General features: G+C 38.9%; 1 protein-coding gene across 5 annotated transcripts in view; it reads right to left on the bottom strand.

Moving 5' to 3' along the window:
* Positions 1 to 24,004, bottom strand: part of KIAA1217 (KIAA1217 ortholog) — a 392,388-nt gene that overhangs the window by 127,479 nt on the left and 240,905 nt on the right. For all 5 annotated transcript variants that reach the window (XM_036761523.1, XM_036761529.1, XM_036761524.1 and 2 more), the window contains 2 exons: positions 9,481 to 9,679; positions 4,863 to 4,956 (listed from right to left, as the gene is read on the bottom strand). In XM_036761523.1, coding sequence (XP_036617418.1) covers positions 4,863 to 4,956; positions 9,481 to 9,679 — 293 coding nt within the window. The remainder of the gene's footprint in view (positions 1 to 4,862; positions 4,957 to 9,480; positions 9,680 to 24,004) is intronic.

Raw genomic sequence — 24,004 nt, 5'->3', positions numbered from 1 at the left:
TAGCCCAGCCATTTTCAAGCTATGTGACCTTAGACAAGGCCCTTAACTTCTCAGAACCTGCTTCTTTATCTACAAAAATAAGGTAAACAAGGCATTCCCCGAATAGCTCACAGGGAACGTATCTAGGATAAAAGTGAAATAACCTGTAAGTACTACAGGAACATAAAGCTTATGGTTATCATCCCCATTAGTACTGCATGCCATAAGACCGGAAGTGAGCTCTTCCAGTAGTGTCAAATAGGGGATGCTTCAAGGAGGAGCTAGCATTCTATCTGGGTCTTGAAGGATAGGTAGAACATCACAAGGCGTTCACTCTAGATAGAAGGAAAGGAATGGGAAAAAGATCTGCTGGTCGTAATGATGGAGAGTTTTTGAGAAACATGGAGAAGTCCAACTTGGTATTTGGAGGAGAAATGGAGGATGTGATGCTACAAAAGTTGGTGAAGTCAGATTGTGGAAGTCTTTGAATGCCAGGCTGAGGAGTTTGGACTTAAATTTGTTGGTAAGAGGGAGCCATTAAAAGCTTTGGAAGTGAGTTCCATGATTTGAATTATGTTTTATTTGTCAGCAGCATATATTATGGAGTGTGGGAGAAGAAGAGATTTGGAGGCAGGGAGGGCAGTTGGGAAGACTTACAGCAGTCCTGATGATAGGTAGTAAGGATCTGAACTAGGTTGGTCATTTTAAGAAAAGGGGTAGATGTGAGAGACAGGGTCAACAGAACTTGGCAGATGATCAGATTGGGGTTGGAAAGACATCTGAAAGGGAGGAGGAGGAGGATGAGGAGCAAAGAAAGATAGGGAAATTTGTAAAGTGCCTTAAATGCATTATCACATTTGATCTTCTCAACAACCCTTTGAGGTAGATACCACAAATTAGGAAAATGAAGCTTAAGGATTTTAAGTAGTTTACCCCAACTGCTAGCGACATGTCTCTCGAAGCCACCATGTAGTTGTTTTATATTCATGTATCTGTGTACATGTTGGCTGCTCAGAGGGAATGGAAGCTCCTTGAGAACACAAACTATTTCATTGTTGTTCTGGTATCTCTCTAGCAGCTGGAATAATGACTGACTGATGAATCACCCAAGGTACCACAGAGCTAGTGAAGTATCAGATGTGGGATTCAAACCCAGGTCTTTCTGATTCCGAGTCTAGCATTCTCTCCATACGTGGCACTGCCTTCTCTATTCGATTATAGTCACATAAAACAGTCAGGCCTCAAAAATGCTCAGATTAAGATATTAAATGTACAAAAACACAAGCATTTCCACCACCAAGTATATACTTTGTCTGTGCCCTGAGGCCTATAACCTCAAGGCTGATGAATTCATTCTCTGTTTCCCAAGTAATATCAGTATTTTCCAATGACTGCTCCAGGAGATGATAGAGTTTGGACATATATCCTGACATTTTTCTTTTAATGACATGAGATTTAATTTGATGCTTAAGGAATGTTTGAGAGGCCACCTCGAAGATCCAGTGTTGATACTGCCCACCCCTAGCCCCAAGTCCAATCCAGACTATGCTTTTCATGGGGTGTAAGTTTATTTGTAAGGAGCCTGCAGCTGCAATGTTTTTTTGTCCCAGTCTGCCAATAGAGTGGTGAGTGAAGCTCTAATGACATCAGGCTCAGTGCTCCAGTAAGTGACTCATAAGCACAGCCACAAGCAAATTCCTTCATCACCATGGTCTAGCTGAAAACAGAGGAATAAGGACTCTCCTAACTGCTAACCACTATTAGGCATTTTAGTTGTACTCCATTCTAATAGTCCACTAGCTTTTAAATTCCTTCCTGAGGGAGCTCAATGACAAAAAAAGAAAGGCCCTATATATGCCAAAAGGATTTATATTTTGTAGCACTTTTTGTCATAGCAAAAAATTGGAAATCCCCAATGATTGGTGAACAGCTAATTATACACAAAGGCAATGTAATATTAGAGTGCTTTAAAAAAAAACAGTGACTATGATGAATCCAGAGACGCATGGGAAGACACAAATGGAAAAGAAAAAAAAAAACAATAAAACAGTCAAGACTGAGGGGCTGGTGAAATTGTGAACAAGCTTGTACCCAAGGAAGAGATATGAGAAGTCATCCCTCGGGAATCTCTGCAGAGGGGAGGGACCAAAAGTGGTGTTGCTGTTGAGTAGTTTTACAGCAGTGTTTGAGTATTAATGATTCTATTTGGGATACTAGAGTGGTTTGCCATTTCCTTCCTCCAGCTCATTTCACAGATGAGGAAACTGAGGCAAACAGGGTTAAGTGACTTGCCAAGGGTCACACAGCTAATAAGTCTCTAAGGCCAGAGTTGAACTCGGGAAGATGATTCTTCCTGACTCCAGGCTTGGTACTCTATCCACTCCACCAACTAGCTGCCCAGGACCACAGGTACAGAACAATGAATATAACATCAGATCACTTCAATTTGTTGGTTACTTTTGCTATAAAATCATGGTTCTCTGGGGAGAAAAGGGAAATGTAGATGATATAAAAACAAAAGTAATTAATAAAAACTATTTTGAAATAAATTCCTTTTTTAAAATTGGGAACGTTGGGAAATGTGACTACAGATATTCTACTCCGTTACTGTAGCAAGGGCCCTGTTTTCTAAGGGAAGGAGAGATAACTCCAACCAGAGATAGGTCCCCTTGATGAAGGGTGGGCATCTTGGTATTTCAATCTGAGTGAGTCGAGTTTTGAGGATCAGTTGGGGTCACATTCTGAGATGATCTCATAGAACTGAGCAAGGTTAGAAAGGAAACAAAAGAGAGTTCATTTCCTTGTTTTCATTATTACACTTGGCTGATTCTGAAACTCTGTGATTCCTTTGCTGAACCAGGATTCTAAACAAAGTCCTGCCTTTTTGTTGTGATGGTATGCAATGGGAGATAGGAGCCTAAAGGGGTGAGCATTTGGTTTTTCCCCAACAAAGAGGTTAGTATTTAATCAGGATGGAGCCCACTCAGAATAAAGAGTCACAAGGGTCTCATACGAAGGCACAATGTACCCAGACTCTCCCAGCCAACAATCCTCTTTCATGATAATCGATCTTGTGCGTATGCTTAATATTTGATTCTATATGTTTTCCCTGCCAGTCTTTATGTAGGTCTCACATCTGTTTGGGAGTTAAAACAGGTGTCCTCACCAGCCATTACCATGATTTTCAGAGGCTATTCTAGGGCTGCTACATGGGAATGGCTCTAAATCCCAGAAAAGGAGCACTTGTGAGGCTCCATTTCTAAGGAGGTAGAGATGCCAGGCAGCAAAGAGACTTGTGGGAACTGGACCTTCTAGAAACATCTCTGATAATGAAAATGGCAAGCTGACAAAAAGGTAAGAAGACCCACACTATCTAGCCTACAGCAGTAGGGTTGAATTCAAACAGATCCGTTCTGGTACATATAGACTTAGAAAATCTCAAAATAACATTATCTATGTTGTATTGTATTTTTCTTTATTTTGTTCCCAATTACATTTTAGTCTAGTTTTGCCCTTCCCGGGAGTGTTGTTGGCTGTGTGTTTGACACTTCTGGTTCACATAGCATGTTTGTTTAATTATAGGATGCAACTGTCTTCACATCATCTTGTTTTACATTTAAAGTATAAATACAGTTAACATCATAATCTTAAGTTTTACAATGTTGTGAAGGCAGTGGCTGAGAGAGTAGAAGACTCATTCTTCAAAATTAAGAAGAAGAAAAAAACCCACCGTAGGCTCAATTCCCATAATAAGTCATCACTCATATTCCACTCTTTGTGGTTACATATATATTCTTCCTGGAGTTTCAATGGAATCTGCTGGATTCTCTTACTCACATCCTGACCCAAGCAGATATTCACTCTCAAGTAACAGTTTTCTCTTGGTAGGGAACTTCACTTCAGCTGTAGGGCAGGCAGCACAGTGCCTTGGAGCTCACCTGCAATAAAACCTTCTCATCTCATATAGCAACTCTGCTAAGTTCACTAGATCAATCATCTCATTTGAAACAGAGCAAATTCCTAAATCTGAGGGGCAGGGAGTAGATCTCTAGCACTTAGCCCAGGGCTTGGCACATACTAAGAGCTTCATAAATGCCTTACTCTATACCTCTTTGTGCAGCCACGTGATTTACCCCATGTCTCCTCCACCTTCAGTTTCCCTGTTCTATTCCCTTCAAACCAAACCTAGTGGATTTCAGAAATTCCTATGAGCCTTTCAGGAATTCCCCAATCAGGACAGGGGCTGATCTTTAGTGTCCTCCACCAAAATGTCACGCTTTGGAAAGTTAGCATAACTTAGAATATAAGCTCCTTGAGGGCAAGGATCATTTCTTTTATATTTATATTTCCAAAGTTTAGGTGGGTGCTGGGTATATAGTAAGGGCTTAATAATAAATGCTTTTTCATTCATTCATTCACTCATTCAGAAAACTGAGACCTATAAGATCTAATATGTGGACGTATCAAAAGGTTTTACAAGCATATTTGGTTCATTCTTTTGGAAGAGGGGGAAAAAGGAAAGCTACCATATTGGTAAGGTAAAGTAAAGCACAAAAGAACCAAAGATGTCTTAAGTTCTTTGCAAAATGGAGTTTGGGCTCCTTTTATGAGTCAGAGCATGAACCTCATCCATAGATATAACTCAGGACATGTGAATTATATACAAATGTCAGTTACTTTGTTCTAAGTCATGCAGAAGTCAGAAAGCTGCTGCTCAACTTTTCTAACAGTTTGCAACAAGTAGTGAATCACCAGACTGGAAGAGCAGTGAGAACTCTTGAATCGCCCTGGAGGGTGCATGAACATGCAAATAGTTTAAGACAGGAAGAAAGTGGCTTAACACACATGAAGAGGAAAATTACAAGTGGAATTCAGACACTTACCCTCATATCTCCATTCATAGTTTTGGGTGTGTGATTGAATGCATGTGCAGGATCCTTGTTGTAAACTTTGAGGAAGGACCTGTCCTGAATGTTCCTGGAATCAAAAACATCCATAACTATAGAAGATGAAAGGAGTTTTATTTTAGCCATTTCTTTCACCTGCCCTTAGATATCCACTGACAATCTGACACTAGCTACGGCTGACCAGACAAAAAAAAAACCCCAAAAACCAAAAACGTAACACAAAAAAATGAAAAAAAATCTTCTACCATAAAATAGTCAATCACAAAAAAAAAATAGTTAGGGAAAGAGTCAACTTTATCTCTTTTCCCCCAGGGTAATTATTTAGGCAACCCAGATCCCCACCCACACATATCAGGTAGCACCTTCAAGATTCTGAGTGTGTCAGGCTAACATTTTCAAAAACAATAACGCTCTAATATTTACAGAAAGTTCAAAGGGATTCAGTTAATATTTAAATATTTAAGTGTTTGCTTTGCCCAAATGACTCATTTTCTGCTTATCTAATGAACGCACACAAAGGAAAAATGGTTTGATTTTTTTTTCTTTCCCAAGGAATTTCAGCAAGCTAGGAAAGAACATTTGCCTGTAGTCTTAAAAAGAGACCCACAAGGACCAAAGCTTGATAGAATATAAAGGGCTTTGGGTCTAAAACTTACATATTTTTAAAGTATGTTTTCCCTTCATCAGGGACTTTAGAATAGTGTTCTACACAAAAGAAAATGAGTCTCATTGTGAAGCAATCAAAAGAGAGTTAGGCGGACTGTGACACTCGTTGGTGTTTGGGTCTTAACCTAATCATTCTGGCAACACTTGCCTTGTAATGGTCAAATGATAACGATGATGATGAATAATAACAGTAATAATAATCGAAATTGACATAGCACTTTAAAGTTTGCATTGTTTAGGCTCATCTGAGCCTTACAACAGCCAAATGATGTAGGTGCTACGGGTATCATTATCTCCATCTTACAGATGAGAACACGGAAGCTCGGGGAGATTCAGTGATTTGCCCATGCTCATTCAGCAAATAAGGATCAGACAGGATTTAAACACAAGTCTACCTGACTTCAAGGCCATCGCCGTTTCTATTATATAACATTTTGGTAACTAATATTAACAGTTCCTAGGAGTGGGGGGAGGAATTCCACCACAAATATTTCCCTCCCCCCAGAAGGTCGGCTATGACATAGTCTGTTCCGTCCTCCAGAAAAAGGTTGTATACATACATGTCTTCACATCTTATCTCAAACCATACCTTAAAATAATTTTAGAAATTAGCAATCTATATCGCATCCATCAGATTCCTTGTTTGCCCTTATCAGCAGAGAGTCTGCAGCCCAGGATGACTCTCAGCTCTTTCCAAGGTATGCCTCCTTTCCATTTCACAGAAGGGATCTTGAGAGATTTTGAGCAGGAAGCAAAATTCCTTTCTTCCAGGTGTGCTCCACATTTAGTAGGCTGATCTAAATCATTGGGATTATCGGTTTTGGTTTTTAACTGAAGGGAAGGATTCTTGGATTAGTCTTGCCGCTTTCCTTTAAACATCATTCCATAGCTGCTCCAAAGGAGTGACCAGCCTGAGCTTACATTCTTACTTTGGTTTTCAAGTCTATTGGTAGAAAGCACTGTCAAGGAGGGATAGAAGGGCCAGATATAGGTATTTTTTTTAAGGTGGGTTAATAACAAATCCAGGATTAATGAAGCTAATTGAGCAAGGGTCCACAAAAGAAATTTATCTTTTATATGAAAAAAGTGTTCAATATATTTTGCCACCATGCATCAACCTCTTAAGCCCTGATTAAAAAAAAAACATTGATAGTGATTTAATGGCTATTTGAAATAGATATCAAATAGAGAACAGATGAATTTGGAAATAGCATGTTCTTTACAAGTACACTCATTACAAAAGCCATCAAAGGTACATCTTACCATAGGCTCCAGAACCAGATATCAACTATAAAAATACATGAAGAGAGAAGCATGGCTACACAATAGTTTATATGAAAAAAGGTTCTGAGGATTTTAGTGAACCATAAGGTTGAAGAATGCAGCTACCAAAACCCAATGCCTTTTTAGGTTCCATTAAGAGAAGCATGGGGAACAGAACCAGAAGGTTTTCTTGTATTCTCCCCTGAGCAAATCCCATTTGGAGGACTGTTTTTAGTTCTGGGCACCACATTTTAGGAAGGATGTTGTCCAGAGGAAGGAGGCTTGGAGGGTTGGGGAGATATGGAGAATATGGATCAGTTGAAAAATCTGGGTATGACATACCTGGAAAAGAACAGACTTAATAGAGTCTTCAAACCTATGAAAGGTTGCTGTATTGTTTGGCCCCATAGGGAAAAAAAAAACTAGGAGCAATGAATGGATGTAAAGATGTAAATGTAGGCTGGAGGTAAGGAAATACTCCCTAACGACTAACAGCAATTCTCAAATGGAAGGAATTAACTTTGGAGTTAATGAGCTCCTCTTTCCTTGATGCCTTTAAGAATAGCCTATTTGACACTTGTTGATAGAAGGGGAGGCTAGGCAGCTCAGTGGATAGACCACTGGGCCTGGAGTGAGGAAGATCTGAGTTCCAATATGGCCTTAGACACTTACCGTGGGATCCTAGGCAAGTCACATGTCCTTTTTTTTGCCTCAAATGGGGCAAGGTTGTTAGGATCAATGAGATTATATTGGCAAAATGCTTAAGAGTGTGCTGAGCATAGTAGGTGCCTTATCCTTCCTTCTGCCCTTCCTATTTCTTCAACCCTAAGATTTTATATTTTCCAAATGAATGTGTAGTTTGGATTTACAAGGAGTAGTAGTGTATGATTTAAATGACTCCATCTTTTCTCCTGTGTTTTCTTTGTTGACATGTAGAATAATCCAAAAATCAAGAGGGAAGTAGATGCTCAGAGAAGCAGTGGGATCCCCCACATCAGAGATCTTCAAGCAAAACTTGGACCACTTGTGGAAAAACTGCAGTCTCTTCATTTGGCAAAGCAGGTTTTACTTTCATTCCATTGGATTATAAGATCCTTGAGGGCAGGGATTTTTTACCTCTTTTTGCTTCCCTAGTGCTTAGCAGGAGCCTGGAACATAGTAGGCACTTCATAAATGTTTAATGATTGACTACTGAGATCCCTCCCAAATATGAAATTCCTAGATTCTTTGATTGAGTAATCAAATCTAACTCATTTTCTTATCTGATCATGTATACTGCTTTTTCTCTTCCTCCTTCCTACTCCTTTTACTTCGCCTCTTGCCATTTGATGATCCATCAAGGAGGAGGTTTGAGAAGTGAGAAGAAGCACATCTCCAAACAGCACCAAAACAGCTGTATTTGGGACTAGACAGAAACTATTACACTGACTCAAATTAGATTTGGAGATTAAGCAAGCGGGTTTCAATTCTCCGTGTTAGCTGAGTTCTCTAATATGCACAATCAAGATTATCCACTGAATATGGTAACCATTCTTCTCAACTCCTCTAAGTGTAAAAGATGCAATGTGTTTGTTCTAAACAGAGTAACATATGCTGTTATACCACTGAATGTATACTCTTTCAGTATAACATGACTATTTTATGTTCAAGCTTATGTTTTATAAATTTAAGGGTTTTTTCCTGACAACTTTATTAATAATTCATTCTAAAAAACAAATACAAATTTCCTGATACCCATGAATATTTAAACAAGGTTTTTCCAACATAGAAAGCTTCAAAACCAGATGCAATACCTATACCTTAAGGCGTGTGTCAGCCTTAAACGCCCTAAATTACTCATAGGCTTTGGCACATGCCTAAATATGTCAGCCCTGATAATTGCAAGTTATTTATCGGTTCACATCTATTTTGTGCCAGAGGCAAGGCATTTAAAAAAATTACAGGGTGATACTTCATTCTGTCAGGGAAGGACCAGGTTGGCCACCAGGTAGATCTCTAGAATTGGGATGCAAGAGTAGCAGATCTTACTCTAGTTGGGTGGATTGTAAATAATGGACACGAAGGAAAGAGTACTGGACTGAGAACCTGAAGAAATGCCTACGAATTCTAACACTGCCTCTATTGATGGGACTATTGGTGTTACTCTAGGAAAATCATTTCACTTTTCTGGCTTTGGCTTTCTCATTTGTTAAGAAAGAAAAAAAAGATTGGATGGGGGCAAAGAGCTCAGCCTAAGTGAACACTACCAGTGCTAATTTGAGTCAGTGAAATAGTTTCTGCCTAGTCCCGAATACAGCTGTTTCTCGAGTCACATCATTTGAGTTTAGAAGTAAATTCAAACTCAACATTTATCAAGTTCCATTATTTCCAAAGCATGATGCTAGGTTCTGGGAACAGAAAGACAGAAAATGAAACAAAACAAACCTACTTAGCCCCTGCCCACAGAGAGTTTACAATCTAGCAGTAGTGAATGAACGTACTCAGATGTGAATATTTATTGACTGACAGGGAGGATGCGCTTGTCAGTTGGGATAACAATAATGACTGACCTCCCTGTGACCATGAGAAGAACAAATTAAAGACTAAAAGTGCTCTAGGCATGCTGTAGGAATGCTAATGATAACAGAGAGAGTTATAAAGATGGCACACACCACCACTTACTTACCTTACATCATTTAATTCATAGTACACATTTCTGCTTTCGTCTTTGATGTAAATTGCTACGCTTGGAGATTCCAGGATTTTCATGGTGAGCTGCTGAGGAAAGGCACTTACAAAGAGGGCACGGATTGTGTCTGCACTTGTGATTTCGTTGGGCATCCTAAGCTGCTTTGTTTCATCTCCGTACTGAAGATATAAAACACCTGCACACAAACAAAATGCCCTTATCAGATACAGATCAAAACCAACCTTATTGAGAGGAATCATATGAAACATGTCATAAACAAAGCCATCTTCCTCAAACCACATTCAGGCATGTTTTCTGTATGGTTTTGGAAAATAAGTAATGAGAGACATATGGTTGGTATTTCCAAGAAATGCAGCTATGTGATTACCACACAAGTACCTTTGACTCTCTGGAGATGAGGCATGTGCTAGAGAGGCTAATTTTCTTCTATTTTTAAACCAATTTTTTAAACAAAATCACAGGTCTTTTAAACCAAACAAAAAACTCAACTAACTTCTGGGAATCTAGAAGAAAAGATCCTCCCCATTTTCCCAGGCTCATTTTTCTAATCTTTTTTCCTTCCCACTGATTGATTAGATCAGTGACTGCACTCTATAACATGTATGGTGTGTCTTTTATTTTAAGCCCCACCCAAAAGTTAAATGAAATTCTTTCATTAATATTTTCTTATTTTCTCTTTTATTTTTAATTTATGGAATAAAACAAGTATTTCCATAACATAGTACGATAAAGATGATTGTACACTATATAGTAAATCTATCATGCACAACTTGCTAAAACTTTCGAGTATTTTCAAGATGGAAAAGTTTATACCAATTCAGTGGCACTAATACATTATTTACCAAATATTTATAGTAATACTTTAAGAGTAACAAAGCCAAAGGATCAAAATCTTTCAGACAGAAAATGGGAGAAGTTGGATATATAAGGAAGTACAAGATGACAATCAGAATTTTACACCTAATGGAAAACTTAAGAGATCCTTCTGTTTTGAGGTGAATTTCAGATCCGGTCTCAGTGTAGTAAAGAATTACAATGAAGTATAAATGAATCACAGGTTTAAAGGCTGAGGGCAATCACAGGGTTATATATGTAGAGCTAGAAGGAATCTCAGAAATCATTTAGTCTAAATCTTTCACTTTACAGGGGAAGAAACTGAGTCTGAAAGGTGAAGTGACTTTTATGGTACCACCTCCCATGGAGAAACATGAGAGAGAGCAGAATGGCAGGCTAATTTCACCACTACTAGGCAAAGGGGTCTCTCCTGAAAATATCCCTAACCTTATGTAGATCTAAGAAATTTGGATTCTATAGACTACAACCTCTGTAGGAGACAGAGTGGTGCAGTGGAAGGAGTGGAGGCTTTGGAAGTTTCCTTAGTTCAAACCTCAGCTTTACTACTTATTTCCTGTGTGAACTTGGGTAAGTCATTTAACTTCTCTGGGCCTCAGTTTCCTCATCTGTAAAAAAGGGGGTTTGGATTAGATGGCCTCTGAGGTCCCTTTTCGGGGTTCTTCTATTATCTCATAAAGCTACACTGCCAATGTGAATGAAATGAATGAATGAAAAAAAATGGCCTCAAACCAAGAGCAACATCAAATCATACTTGCTTGTCTGCCGCTCATTGAAATGACAACTTTCTTTCACCCTATATTCTTACCAAATAACCAGAAGCAAACCAGATATGAACCCTTGTATGGCTCTTTCCATGACTTAGAGCCATTATCCCACTCCGTGCACAGAGAGTCCCACATTGTTTCACTAGCCAGTGACCCGTTAGGGGAAGGGTTTCACAGGAATTCTACCCCCTGCCACATATTTATCTTTAAAAAGAGTGGGGGACCTTCTCCAGAGCCTCTGGGTCCTCGTGACAGCAGCATTCAGACACTGAGAGGGGAGGCATGGTGAATTTCCCTCGTGACAGATAATGCTACATCCAAATGCCAAATGCACTGGAGCAGGCGACCATAGCGTAGCTGAGGTCTGGCCCATGACCATTGCTTTGGTGGGGCTTCTGCAAAATGGCATTTATGTTAACCTGCCAGGTATAAAACACCAGAGCTTTGTAGCACACCAATCTGGCCTGGCTTTCATTCCATTATCTATGCCCTGCACATGCGCATGGATCCCTTACAGTCCTGGAATTATATTTGCAGGAAGGGGTTATTGGGGTGGGGGAAGACTCAACAAAAAACTATAGGGATCATTATGTTCAGTCTTTTCAGTCGTGTCTGACTCTTCATGACACTATTTGGAGTTTTCTTGGTAAAGATACTGAAGTGCTTTGTCATTTCCTTCTCCAGCTCATTTTACAGATGAAGAAACTGAGGCAAATAGGGTTAAGTGACTTGTCCAGGGTCATATAGCTAGTAAGTGTCTGAGGTCAGATTTGAACTTGGGAAGATAAGTCTTCTTGATTCTAGGCCTGGCACTCTGTCTTAGCTGCCCTGGAACATCATCTCTATAGCTATTGATCATCTATCTATCTAGTTAGCTATCTATCTAGCTATCTATCTTTTCATCCATCTATCCATCTATTTATCCATCTATCTTTCAATCTGTCCATCCATCTGTTCATCTATACATCCATCCATCTATCCACCTATCTGTCTGTTTATCTATCTGTCCATTCATTCATCCATCCATCCATCCATCCATCCATCCATCCATTCATCCATCCATCCAATATATTGGCACAGTGAAAAGAGGAGAGGAGCAATACTTTGTACAGGAGCACCAGAGTAGACACGGACACTAAAAATGGTAGTTCTCAATGTCCCAGATTCTCTGAGTTGAAGACGGGTCCTTCTACTTGTGTGTAGTGTTCTCCATAACATATGGTCACAGGATAACAGATTTAGAGCTAGAAGAAGTCTTGTAGGTCTAGAACAACCTCCTTATTCTCAGATTAGGAAATTGAGGCCCAATGACTTGCCCTAAGTCCCATAGGGAGTTAGTGACAAGGCCACTTTAGATTATGTTACAGCTTCCTTCTCCTAAGGAGCTCAAAGCAGTTTCATGCTTCGTACTTATTCCCTTTATTTCCTGGTCTCCCAAACTGTTAGCGCCTTTCCGCATCACAAAAATAATTATCTTGTATTTATGGATTTCACCAGACCTCGAGGCGCTAGTGCCTCCCTATATAACATAACTTTCCATTTACTCTCAATTATCTTGTCTGGACCCATTTATATACAAGTTAGCTCCCTCATTAGAATGGAAGCAACTTGAAGACATGGATTATTTTTGTTTTTTTCTTTGCATCTTTAGTATTTTGCATAATATCTTGCATAGCGTAAGTTACTGAAGAATGTTTGTTGATGGATTAACTGATATCTGTTTTGCACATACTCACATATGTACACACACACACACACACACACACACACACACACGCACGCACATGTACATATTGTCTTCCCTGATAGACTATAAGCTTCTTTTATTCTCTGCATTCACAGTGTCTACTGCAGTCCTTGGCACAAGGTAGATACTTAATAAATGTTTGTTGACTGGTTGATTGCTCTTCATTCATCTTCAGAACATTCTTGTGAAGTAGGGGGAGGGCGGGGCAAAACATCTTCTCAGCTCAGTTTTCTTGGCATAAAAATGGGGGCTGAGTAACTTGTCTAAGTTCACATGGTTGGTCCAAATCCACAGATCAGAATCTCTTGTGCCTCACCCAACTTTGTACTCTTCCCATTAGACCCTTGCCCAGAATTAAAAGACTAGTAACCTACTTCACCAGTGTATAATGGGGAATTGTTAAAAAATTAGTTGAAAGCCTTCACAAGTATTGGAAAAAAACTTAAAAATGCAAGGCCATGGCACCACAATGTTATTAGTGACTCGGGGGTAGATCCCCTCTCACAAATAGCAAACTTAGAAGTGAGCTGCACAGATGGTGCTCTTCAGCTCTAAAATGTTCATCCCTGATCTTGCTAGAGACCTTTCTGCTGCTGCCGCTCTTTCCGCAGGAGCCAAGAGAGTGTAGGAGTCATCTAACATGGGCAATCAGGAAATGAGATCTTCCTGCTGAAACACTGGGAGGGTGGGTGTGGTGGAGAACGTTTCTGTGGTTCCCTGCTGGAATTATGAATACATTTTCCCATAGACTCCACATTACGACAGTTCAGTTACGCTAGAGGTAAACAGCAATGGCTATCTCCATTGCTAGGCGGCTAAGTGATGCTGCAGGGAATAGGGTACTGGGTCTGGAGTTGTGAAAACTCTCCTTCCTGAGTTCAAATCTGGCCTCACAAACTTACAAGCTGTATGACTCGGGGCTTATAACCTTACTTACCTCAGTTTCCTTATCTGTAAAATGAGCTGGAGAAGGAAATGGCAAACCACTTCAGTATCTTTGCCAAGAAAACCCCAAATGGAGTCATGAAGAATTGGACACGACTAATCTCCATTACTGGAATATTTTCCCTCTCCTAGAATCTATTTCCTTCAAGACTCAGCTCACACAAACCCCTTCCTTATCTCCCCAAAACTTTGGGTTTATTTTGCATTTATTCTACACATACTTATTTACGTATACCTGTTGTCTTCTCCGACAGAATATCAGCTCCTTGAGAATGGAAGGGGGAGGGGGATTTCAGTTTTTTCCTTGCATTTCCCATTAATGCTTGGCACATAATAGGTGCTTAAGGAATAGTTGCTGATTGATCGACATGGGCTTTTATACCTTGATCTGCTTCTCTAATCCATTCCTATGACATTGTTCCTATGGGAGAATCTTGTCTTGCATTCCAATAATTGTCTTAGAAATGAATTTCTGTCCAGGACCCATTTTGAAGATGGAGACTGCATATACTAGTCTCTCAACAATAGCTAATATTTAGATAGCACATTAAGGTTTGCAAAGTACTTTATGTATGTTTTGATCCTCACAACAACCCTGTGAGGTAGGCAATATCATCATCTCCATTTTAGAGTTGAGGAAACTTAAGCTGAAAGTGATTGAGTGACTTGACCAGGGTCACAAGGCTAGTAAGTATCAGAAGCAGGATTTAAACTTGGGTCTTCCTGATACCAAGTCAAGCTCTCTATTCATTATCTCTCCTCATCTGCAACATGGCGACATAATACCTGTGATAAGAATTTCCCAGGGCTGTTTATAGGATTGTAGGGTTGCCAATTTGGAACGGAAGGGAACTTTGAAATCATGAAGTCCAACTTCTTCACTGTACATGAGAAAATGGGAACCTAGAGAGGTTAATTGTCTCTACCAAAACACAGGCAGTAAGACGCAGAGTGGAGATTTGAACCTAACCTCTGATTCTAAATCCAGGATTCTAGCTGCTGGACAATGGTGCGGGGATCAAAAGGGACAACTTATGAAAAGTTCACTGCAACCTCGAAAGTGTTAGGTAAATGTTATCAATGATGATGGTGATTTTCCTTTCAAAGCTCACCAAACATTGACTGAAAAGGGTGATTTTTTTTTAAAATTCTGGATTATAACGTAAATAGAAGAGTAGTGAAATTTAGCTAAGTGACAGACAAGTCATTCTGTTTATTATATCATTCTGTCCAAAGCAGAAAACCTAACATAACATTTAAGGCATATTCTCAATGTTCTTTTAGTGAAAATACTGCATTATGCATAAACATTTATAGTGGGGTTTGTGGAGGAAGAAGGGTTAGAGAAATTATATTAAGAATTCAACAAGCTCCTTCCAACTGGGTGAATTAAATGCAAAGGTAGGCATAGGAGGAGATAGTTGAAAATAAATAGAAAATACAGCTCAGGATTCAGATAATAAAGAGGTCAATGGCTTGTAGATTGTTCACAAACATCATACCTATATGACAGGAATATTTTTTTCAAGAAGGTAGTGGGCAGATGGTGGAGAATGCAAAGCAGTGAGCATGACGAAAAGTGAATTATCTTGGCAAGAAAATGACTCATGACCCATTTGGGAGTCCTACCACAATTAGTTGTTCCTGAGAAATTAGATCATCAATTCATTAAAGATTAGAAGAAAATATGAGAAACAGGCAGGCTCTTACCAATAATTATCCATAGTACACCAAATTCTCACTGAGAATGAATGAAAGGTGTAAAGAATGCCAAATGTTTTTGATCATTTTTAATGTAACAATGATTTAATGATGCAAAGTATAGCCTTAAAGAATCTTTTCTTTTTAAAAATATTTTTACTGAGCTCTTCTGTGTTTATATCTCCTTAATTTCTAAATATATACCTGCCTCTTTCCTCCAACCCAGAATTATCCTTTATAACAAAGAATAAAAAAGAAATAAGAAAAAGAGTAGGTCAGCAATACAAAACAACGTATTAACTATGTCTGACAATATATTCAGTACTTGACACACCCAAAGATTTCAAATTTGTAAAGAAAGGAGGAAGGTATATTTTCTCAACAATTTTCAGGCCAAGCTTGGTCATGACAATTACATAATAAAGGACCTCTTGTAATAAGATGTCTTCCATGGAAATACTATTATCAAACAATATTTCTTTACAGATAGAATTAAAGAGATAACTGCTCAATTCTCTTATGATTATTAATCAAAGGAGGCAAATTTTCATTACCAGCATGGAAAATAGCCTTTGAGGAGTTCAAATGGAACAGTGATTCCTTACGGGTTGGTTCTCTAGATAGTTCCTGTTTTTGGAAGACATTGTGATGACTGAATCAAGCACTAAAATGCTACTGAAATTCTTCAATGAGATCTACCACCACTCAAAAAAGATTGGCCTAACCAACCACACAAGAAAGATGAAAAGGATAAAGAGGAATGACTATTGACAACTCCAATGAGTATATGGTTAGATCAGGGGCTTTCACAGGGTCCATGAAACTTGGAAGAAAGTTTTCATTTTGCCTCTGAATTCCTAATAAAGGACAGGAAATAAAAGCGGGGTAGTCTTGACTCACAAACTAGATTTTGTTGTGGATGTTAGAGTTCAGAGAAAGAAGAGGTAATAAATCATAAAACTCAATAAGTGAAGTTGGCTAAAGTGGGATGAAGAAATCTCAAGAATGAAATTCTGAAATATACAAGTACACACAATCCTGATCAAGAAGAACAGAGAAAAGTCACCCAAAGATACTGGTATTACTACACAGGGAACTTCTTGGCCAACTGAGATTTAGAAAAAAGGGCAGGCAGAAAAGAGTGAAACACTGTCAAGAGCTGAAGCTAGGGATGAATGTTTAAGGACAAGATGAGGGCTTTTTGAAAGCTATCTTGGGGATAGGAGAAATATCAAAGAAGGAACAGGAATTCTGCTTAAACTGGATGGGACATCAATAATGGCTGAAAGAAAGAGGGAAAAATTATTCATACTATTTGGCTTCTGTCTTCTCCTCCAAGGAGAAGGATCTAGGAAACCAGAAGGAGAGAGCAAAAATAGTTCCCAGGGAGTTGAAACCCAAAATAAATGAGATGTTTAGAGGGCAGCTATCTGCCCTCAATAAATTTAAATCTCCAGGACTAAAGAAACTTAAGAGATATAATAACATATTTATTTAAAATTTTTGCTAAGTGATTCGCATATATTATTTTAGCTAAGTCTTGCAACAACTCTATGAGATGGACACCATAAAGGTCATTATCTTTGTTTCAAAGAGAGGGAAAATGAGGTTCAGAGAGAGAGAAATCAAGGTGCCAAATTAATGTAGGAACCATTAACCCATACTATGTCCCAAGTTACTGCAATAACTAGTGGGAAATGATTGCTAAGCCACTATGAGATCTTTGAAGAACTGTGGAAAATCAAAGGTACTATATGAGTCAAATTGGGCAAATGAAACCATTTTTTCTTTTAAAGGAAGGGTTTTGTGTCTGAGGCTGATAATCTTGACTGAGTCTTGGAAGGTTTTTTTTAAATAAAATATTAATAGGATGCTTTGCAAATATTTCAAAAAGGAACTAGTAATCAATAAAAGCCAGCATGTCATTATCAAGAACATGTCATGCAAGGTTCCTCATTACTTTTTTTGGATAAGATTACTAGAGGACTAGATCAAGAGAATCCTATAGATCTACTGTATCTGGATTTCAAGAAAGCACTTGGAGACGCAAAGTCTTAGTGTTATCTTTACAAAAAAGACGAGAGATATGGATTGGACAATGGTGGATTTGGAATTTTTTCAACTACCAGATCCAACTAGTAGTCATTCAATGGATTGATTCATATGGGGGGGAGGGAGTGGTGCGGAAGTCTTACAGGGATCTGTCCTTACCCTGTTCTGCTTAACATTTTCATTAATCATTTAGATGAAAATGGAGGTGACAAGCTTACCAAATTGGAAGATGATACTGGAATACCATATTCAATGACAGAACTGGTATCTGAAACATTTTCAACAAGTTAGAATGATGGGTAAAATCTAATAAGATAATTTTATTAGGAATGAATGCAAAATCCTAAAAATGGGGTTCAAAAGCTGACTACATGAACATAGCCCAGGGAAGGTATGGCTAAATAACAGCGGCTGTGAAAAAGACCTGGAGGTAATTCAACAGTGTGATATGGGGTTAAAAACCCTCATCTGAATGTAGGCTGTTAAAAAAAAGGCATAATTGGGGTAGCTAGGTGGTGCAGTGAGTACAGCACCAGCCCTGGAGTTAGGATGATCTGAGTTCAAATCTGACTTCAGACACTTGACACACTTATGAGATGTGTGACCTTGGGCAAGTCACTTAACCCCAATCACCCTGCCTTTTTAAATACCAAAAAACAACAACAACAAAAAAGGCATAATGTTCTAAAACAAAAGAGATAAGGGTCTCACGCTGACCTCTGCTTAGACTACATCTGGAGCTTCTTGCTCAGTCTGGAGCAGTATATTTTAGAGAAGATGGTGATAAGCTGTGGAGTAGAGAATTCAGAAGGTAACCAAAATGATGGGAGGACTGGTAACCATGGATCAGTTGAAGGAACTGGGGGTGTTTAGCCTAGAAAACCTAGTGGGAACAGAAAAGCTTTAGGAATTTGAAAGGCTATTGTGGTGAAGAGGGATTCAATTTGTTTCTCTTGGCCTTAGCAGACAGATCTGGAAAAAGAAGGTGAAAGGTACAGAGATATAGATTTAGGCTTAATGAAAAGAAAAATATTATCCGTGAGATGACCAGACTGCTTATATAGGTAATGGGTTCCCCTTCTCAAGAGTGCTTGAAAGGGATGCTAAGTGACTATGTTAGCAAAGTTGTGAGAAGATTCTTGATTATGTACAGTTTGGGCCAGATGACCTCTAAGTTTTCTTCCAATGTTGAGATTCTGTGAATCATTATATTCCAAATAATACCTATTACACGAAACATACAGACACGACCTAAGAGTGGAGAACAGCGGCTCTTGACCTGCTTCTAAGAACCTTGCTAATCTTACTTTAAGGGATTTGAAACACACACATTCACTGGAGATTTCTATAGGGATCTTAAGCTTGGACAAAATAATAAGAATTTGGAGGTTACCTTTGCCCTTTCTATACTATAAGAGGCTGCGAGAAGAATTTTACAACATAAACCAAAAAAACAAAGAAAGGAAGACCAAGAATAAAAAAAAAAAGAAAAAAAACACCATGAACAAAAGTGTAAATTTTTTAAAATCCATGGTCCTAAAGGAAAACAAATTAATTTAACTGGTGATATGGATGGTGCCCTTGCAGCAAACCATCCCAAAGGTCAACGTTTAAAGTCCAGACTTTGGAAATAGTTTTGTATCTAAAGGCAAGAAGCCGCTGTCACTACAGAGATGGAGGAATCCTGCATATTCATGAGCCTTTAATAAATGCAAGAGCTGAGGACACCATGATTATAGCTATTAGAAGAATGAAGACTGGCTCAAGTTCATCTGAAAAAATGAGTGTTTTTAGGTCTTAGTGTTCTACAACGTGGAGGCCAATAATGGCTATTAATGACTAAACATATCTATTGGAAAAAGGAGAGTACAAAATGCTGGTTTTCATAGACCCCCAACCTGCATTCTCTGCTTTATACATTAACCAATATTTAGCATCAGGTGGCTTTTTAAACAATACAAGAGAATATTTTCTTTTTTAAAAATTACAATTTTTTTCTCTTCTTTACTAGTTGAATAAAGCTAGTTATCCCTTCCACATCATGGATGGCTGAGGTGCATAGCCTCCACGATCTGGAAAATCTGTATAAAAATTTTTAGCTCTGCCTTCATACCAGAGAAGAAATCCGAATTTTTTCTTTTATGGGGTGTTTACACCACCTCGTTGTAAAATTTGGGTTAAGTTTTTGGTCATAGGTTCTGTGTCATCTGCTGGCCTTCATGCATCATCTGTGGCTTCTGCAAGACTCCCTCAAAATTCCCACTTAATTTCTTATGCTGATCTGCAATACATCGTAACTGCGATGGGGAGATTTGTGATGTACAAAGACAACCTAAAATTGTTCAAACAGTTTTGTCCTCTATTTCGGGGAACTAAAGCAATTCTATTCATTACCATCTCTCTCTTCCTTGGACACTAATATAAGAATGCCTTCTTATTTAGTCCACTATCCAAATATGAGAGTCATCAAGGATTCCTAGAAAAAGTCTGATAGAAATTTATCCTCTGTGAGGACAGGTATGACAGTCACCCATTTTTATCTCACTTAACTACTATTAGACCTTAAAAACAAAAAATCAGTCCATATTTCACACAAATAAACACAAGAATTCTCTGAATATGAGACCTGATTCCTTTCAACAAACATTTACTAAGCACCTGCCTAGTATATAAAAGAAAGTGTGCTAGGCACTAGAAAAACAGTCAAAAACGAAAAAAGCCCTGCCCTCAAGGAATTTATATTCAACTGAAGTTGGTTCTATTGTATAAATTTTCATTCAACTCTTCTAAGGCTAGTTTAATTGTTTTAAGCTGTTGTACAAAGGACACTTCAGACCAAGAACTCAGTCACCTTTCACACACCTTTTTTTTCTCTTCCTAATCTCATTTTTAGTTTCTATCTTCCTTTTTCCTTTTCTTTTCCAAAAATGTTTATGTCTTATTCTATGGATTCTTCCTTCCCTGAACCAATTCTCCATGGTTTCATCATCCTTTGACTTTTTAAGCAAACATTTTCTTCCCTATCTCTTTAGATAATTTTTTTTTCAGAAAATAAAAGCTGTCTTCTCCCTCTTCAACAACAACAACAACAACAACAAAACAACACAGAGGCTCACGAGGGCACAAAAGAAAACCCACGTTTTGTCCCCTATATTTAAGCTCCCCTGCACTGAATGGGATAAAATACTCTGCAATAGATGAGAGAAGAGGGAGGGTAGGAAAAGATGAGGACTAGATTTGGTTGCTGTTTTCCATTTGATGGGACAAGATGGTTTTTCTTATCTGTATGAAAATGGAGTCAAGGGTTAGGTTTTTCTGAGCTTATGGGAAAAAGAAAGTGTTAGTAGCTTAGGGATGCTAGCACTGGATGTGCCTTACCTTTTAAGTTTCTAAATAAGGACTATTTTACATCCCACATGTAGTGAACTTCGGCAAAGTAATACAAATTTGGAAGTTATCTTTGACCCTTCTAGATATAAGAAACAGGTACAGAAAGTAAACTCAGCAGGAAGATACTCATGTTAATAATAACTCACATTTCTATAGCACTTTGATAGCACTAAAGCAAAGCTTAATGTATTATTCTTGTTAAGCTGAACACTGTTCTGTGAGGTCAGTACGCCTGCTATTATCATCCCTGTTTTATAGATATAGCAAGAAGCTAAGTGACCTACCCAGGTTCGCAAAGCTAGGAGGTGTCAAGAGGCAGGACTGAAACAAAGTTTTCCAGACTCCGCCTCTGACAATTTAGCCACTATATCACACTGCCCCTCTGATACAGAACCATAAGCTGACAATGTAAGGTAATATTCAATTCTATGAAATAAAATTTTATTATGAATGATGATCTATTCCTAAATATCTGAATTTTTACTCAGGGAACCTGGAGGGCTTTACAAGGTATTGTGGAGGAAAGGATAATACAAAGAAAAGAGTTCTGATGCTCTTCATGGGAGTTGAAATGGAAAGAAGGGGCTGTGTGCTAAGCAATGAACTCATTTAGAGCAGCGGGAGAATGCCCTGGCACCCTAGATAACAGGCACCCTAATCTGGATTGGATGATAAATTTGGGTTGAATGAACTTTAAAGAAGGAGACAATGCTGAGTAATGGTGCTAGAGGGAGAATCTGGAAAAGGCAATAGGAAGGAGGGAATATTCCAACTACTCCACTACAATGAAGTGGATGAAAAGGTAGGTATGAGTACAGAAAATGCATCCAGTCATAGAAAGAATAGTCCCAGGGATGTAATATAATCAGGACAGAGCCAGGTCTCAGTGAGCGCCAGAAAATAAGACTGAGAAAAGAAAAGGTTGAAGATGAAAAGAAGTTTATTGTTCATGTAACAGGCATCCAGAGGACACAGATATGGACAGATGGGAACTGGGGGTGTGTTGAAGAGTTAGGGAGCAGCATGTGAAACATGGCTTAGGGGTGAGGCTGGGCATAGCAGTTTGTTTTTTAAGGAGGAGGACTTGCATCGCAAAAGGATATTAAGAGTAGGAGGTCTTCTCAGCAATAAAACGATCCAAGACAATCCCAAAAGACCTTTGATGAAACATGCCATCTGCTTCCAGAGAAAGAACTGATACTGTCTGAATATAGACTGAAGCATACAATTTTTCCCTTCCTTCCTTCCTTCCTTCCTTTTTGTCTTGTATAAAATGACTAATATGGAGATGTTTTACATGATTGCACATGTATAATCTATATTAGATTGCTTACTGTCTGAGGGAAGAGGGAGGGAGGGATAAAATGTGGAATTCAAAACTTTAAAAATTGTTTTAACATGTAACTGGGGAAAAATAATTTTTTTCTAAAGAGTAGGAGGTCATGGGAATATGTTAATCACCATGGTGATTCCAGGCAGAGTAAGTGAGGTCTGCTGAGAAAGGCAGGTGAGTAAATCAATGGCTGTGAACTGTCCTTCTGTATTGTTGTGAGTTGGGGTAAGTTTGCTAGTGTTACAGTTTGGGGGGATTTGGGATGCGGTTGGCCCTTGCCCAGAGAACGCCACTGTGCCACTGGCAATTCTAACAAACAGACAGGAGATGGTTTTTCCCAGTCCAGAAGCCTTTCAAAAAAGGTGGGAGGTACTTCGTCCCACTAGCTGGCACCTCAGGCTCATTGTCTTTAAAATGGGGCTAAATATATACCTATCTTGCAGAGCCCTTGGGGAAAAAGTCCTTTCAGTATTTATAGAAATGTTAGATACGATTATTGTTTAAATACCAATAGCTGTTTTCTTCATTTGCCTGAAGGGAAATTCCTATACAGGGAGGTTAGGAGGCTTGTCTAACTGGACAGGGCCAAGAATAGAACCTTATTCTTTTGACATTTAAGCCAAGGTGCCTGAATGTCTACTCCCCCAACCCATATGCCATTTTGGTGGTGGTGTTTTTTTTTTAAACTTTAACTAGTTCTAACTCAGGCACCTGAATATTTGAGGCTGTCCCACTTTTTGCTTTTTTGTTGGTTCAGTTCCCACAGAAAAAGATTCAGTGGCCACAATATGCTTCTATCCCATCCTAGGACATAGTCCAACAGACTTGTTTGTTTTTTATTTTAAACAAAACCTGTGATTTTGTCAGTGAAAGGAGTCCTCAATGAAGAACTTCCACTGCCAGTGCATGTTGGAGTCTTCTTGTAACCAAGTCTTGAGATTTAATGAATTAAGTTAAATGACTAGTCCAGGCTTAACCAACTAGTATGTGTCAGAGGTGAGACTTGAACCCAAGCCTTCCCAACTCCAAGACGTGGATTTATGTGGGAATGATTTCATTAGTGTTTAAACCCCTTTCCATTGTTTCCTTTTTTTCTTCCCATTCTCTCCAAGGTTTTATTGATCTTTACAACATCCCGTCATAGCGGATTCCTTACTAAGCTGTAACAACCCTCTGGAGTTTTAGGGGAGATCCAGCCATTCACTCCCTGAATTCAATTTTAGACTAGTGTCCTGTGCCAAGATGAGTCATTTATGAGGCTGAGGACCTGAAGCTTATCCCTGAATGTCTGCCAATTGCCCCACCCTTGATTCTCCCTGTTCCATCTACCCCTGACTCTCCTTCTGCCCTCTAGCTCAGTCAGAGGGGGTGTGGGTTTCTTGGGACAGTGTGTTCTCCATTCCTCTTACACCCCCTCTATTCTCCCAGCCACCTTTCTGGTGGTCTATTGTTCTTCATTCTAATAGCAGCTGGGACAGCATATAAAGTAGAATAAAAAAAGAAATGTACCATCATGTTGAGAAATAGAACAGTCATAGCCTTGTATGGCTAGTAGAACAAAAGACTTCCCAACAGAAGGCATCAATTAGCCTAGCGGCGAGGCCCTAGCCAATGCCAATTCTCACAACCATTAATAATATATTATAATCACTCCCCTCCCTATTCCCCCTGAACTTTTCGACCCTCTATAGGGTGGAGAGCCAATTAAACTAG

Source organism: Trichosurus vulpecula, chromosome 5 (assembly GCF_011100635.1).
Source record: "Trichosurus vulpecula isolate mTriVul1 chromosome 5, mTriVul1.pri, whole genome shotgun sequence".
Classification (NCBI taxonomy): Eukaryota; Metazoa; Chordata; class Mammalia; order Diprotodontia; family Phalangeridae; genus Trichosurus; species Trichosurus vulpecula.
This window is presented reverse-complemented; position numbering and strand designations above follow the sequence as displayed.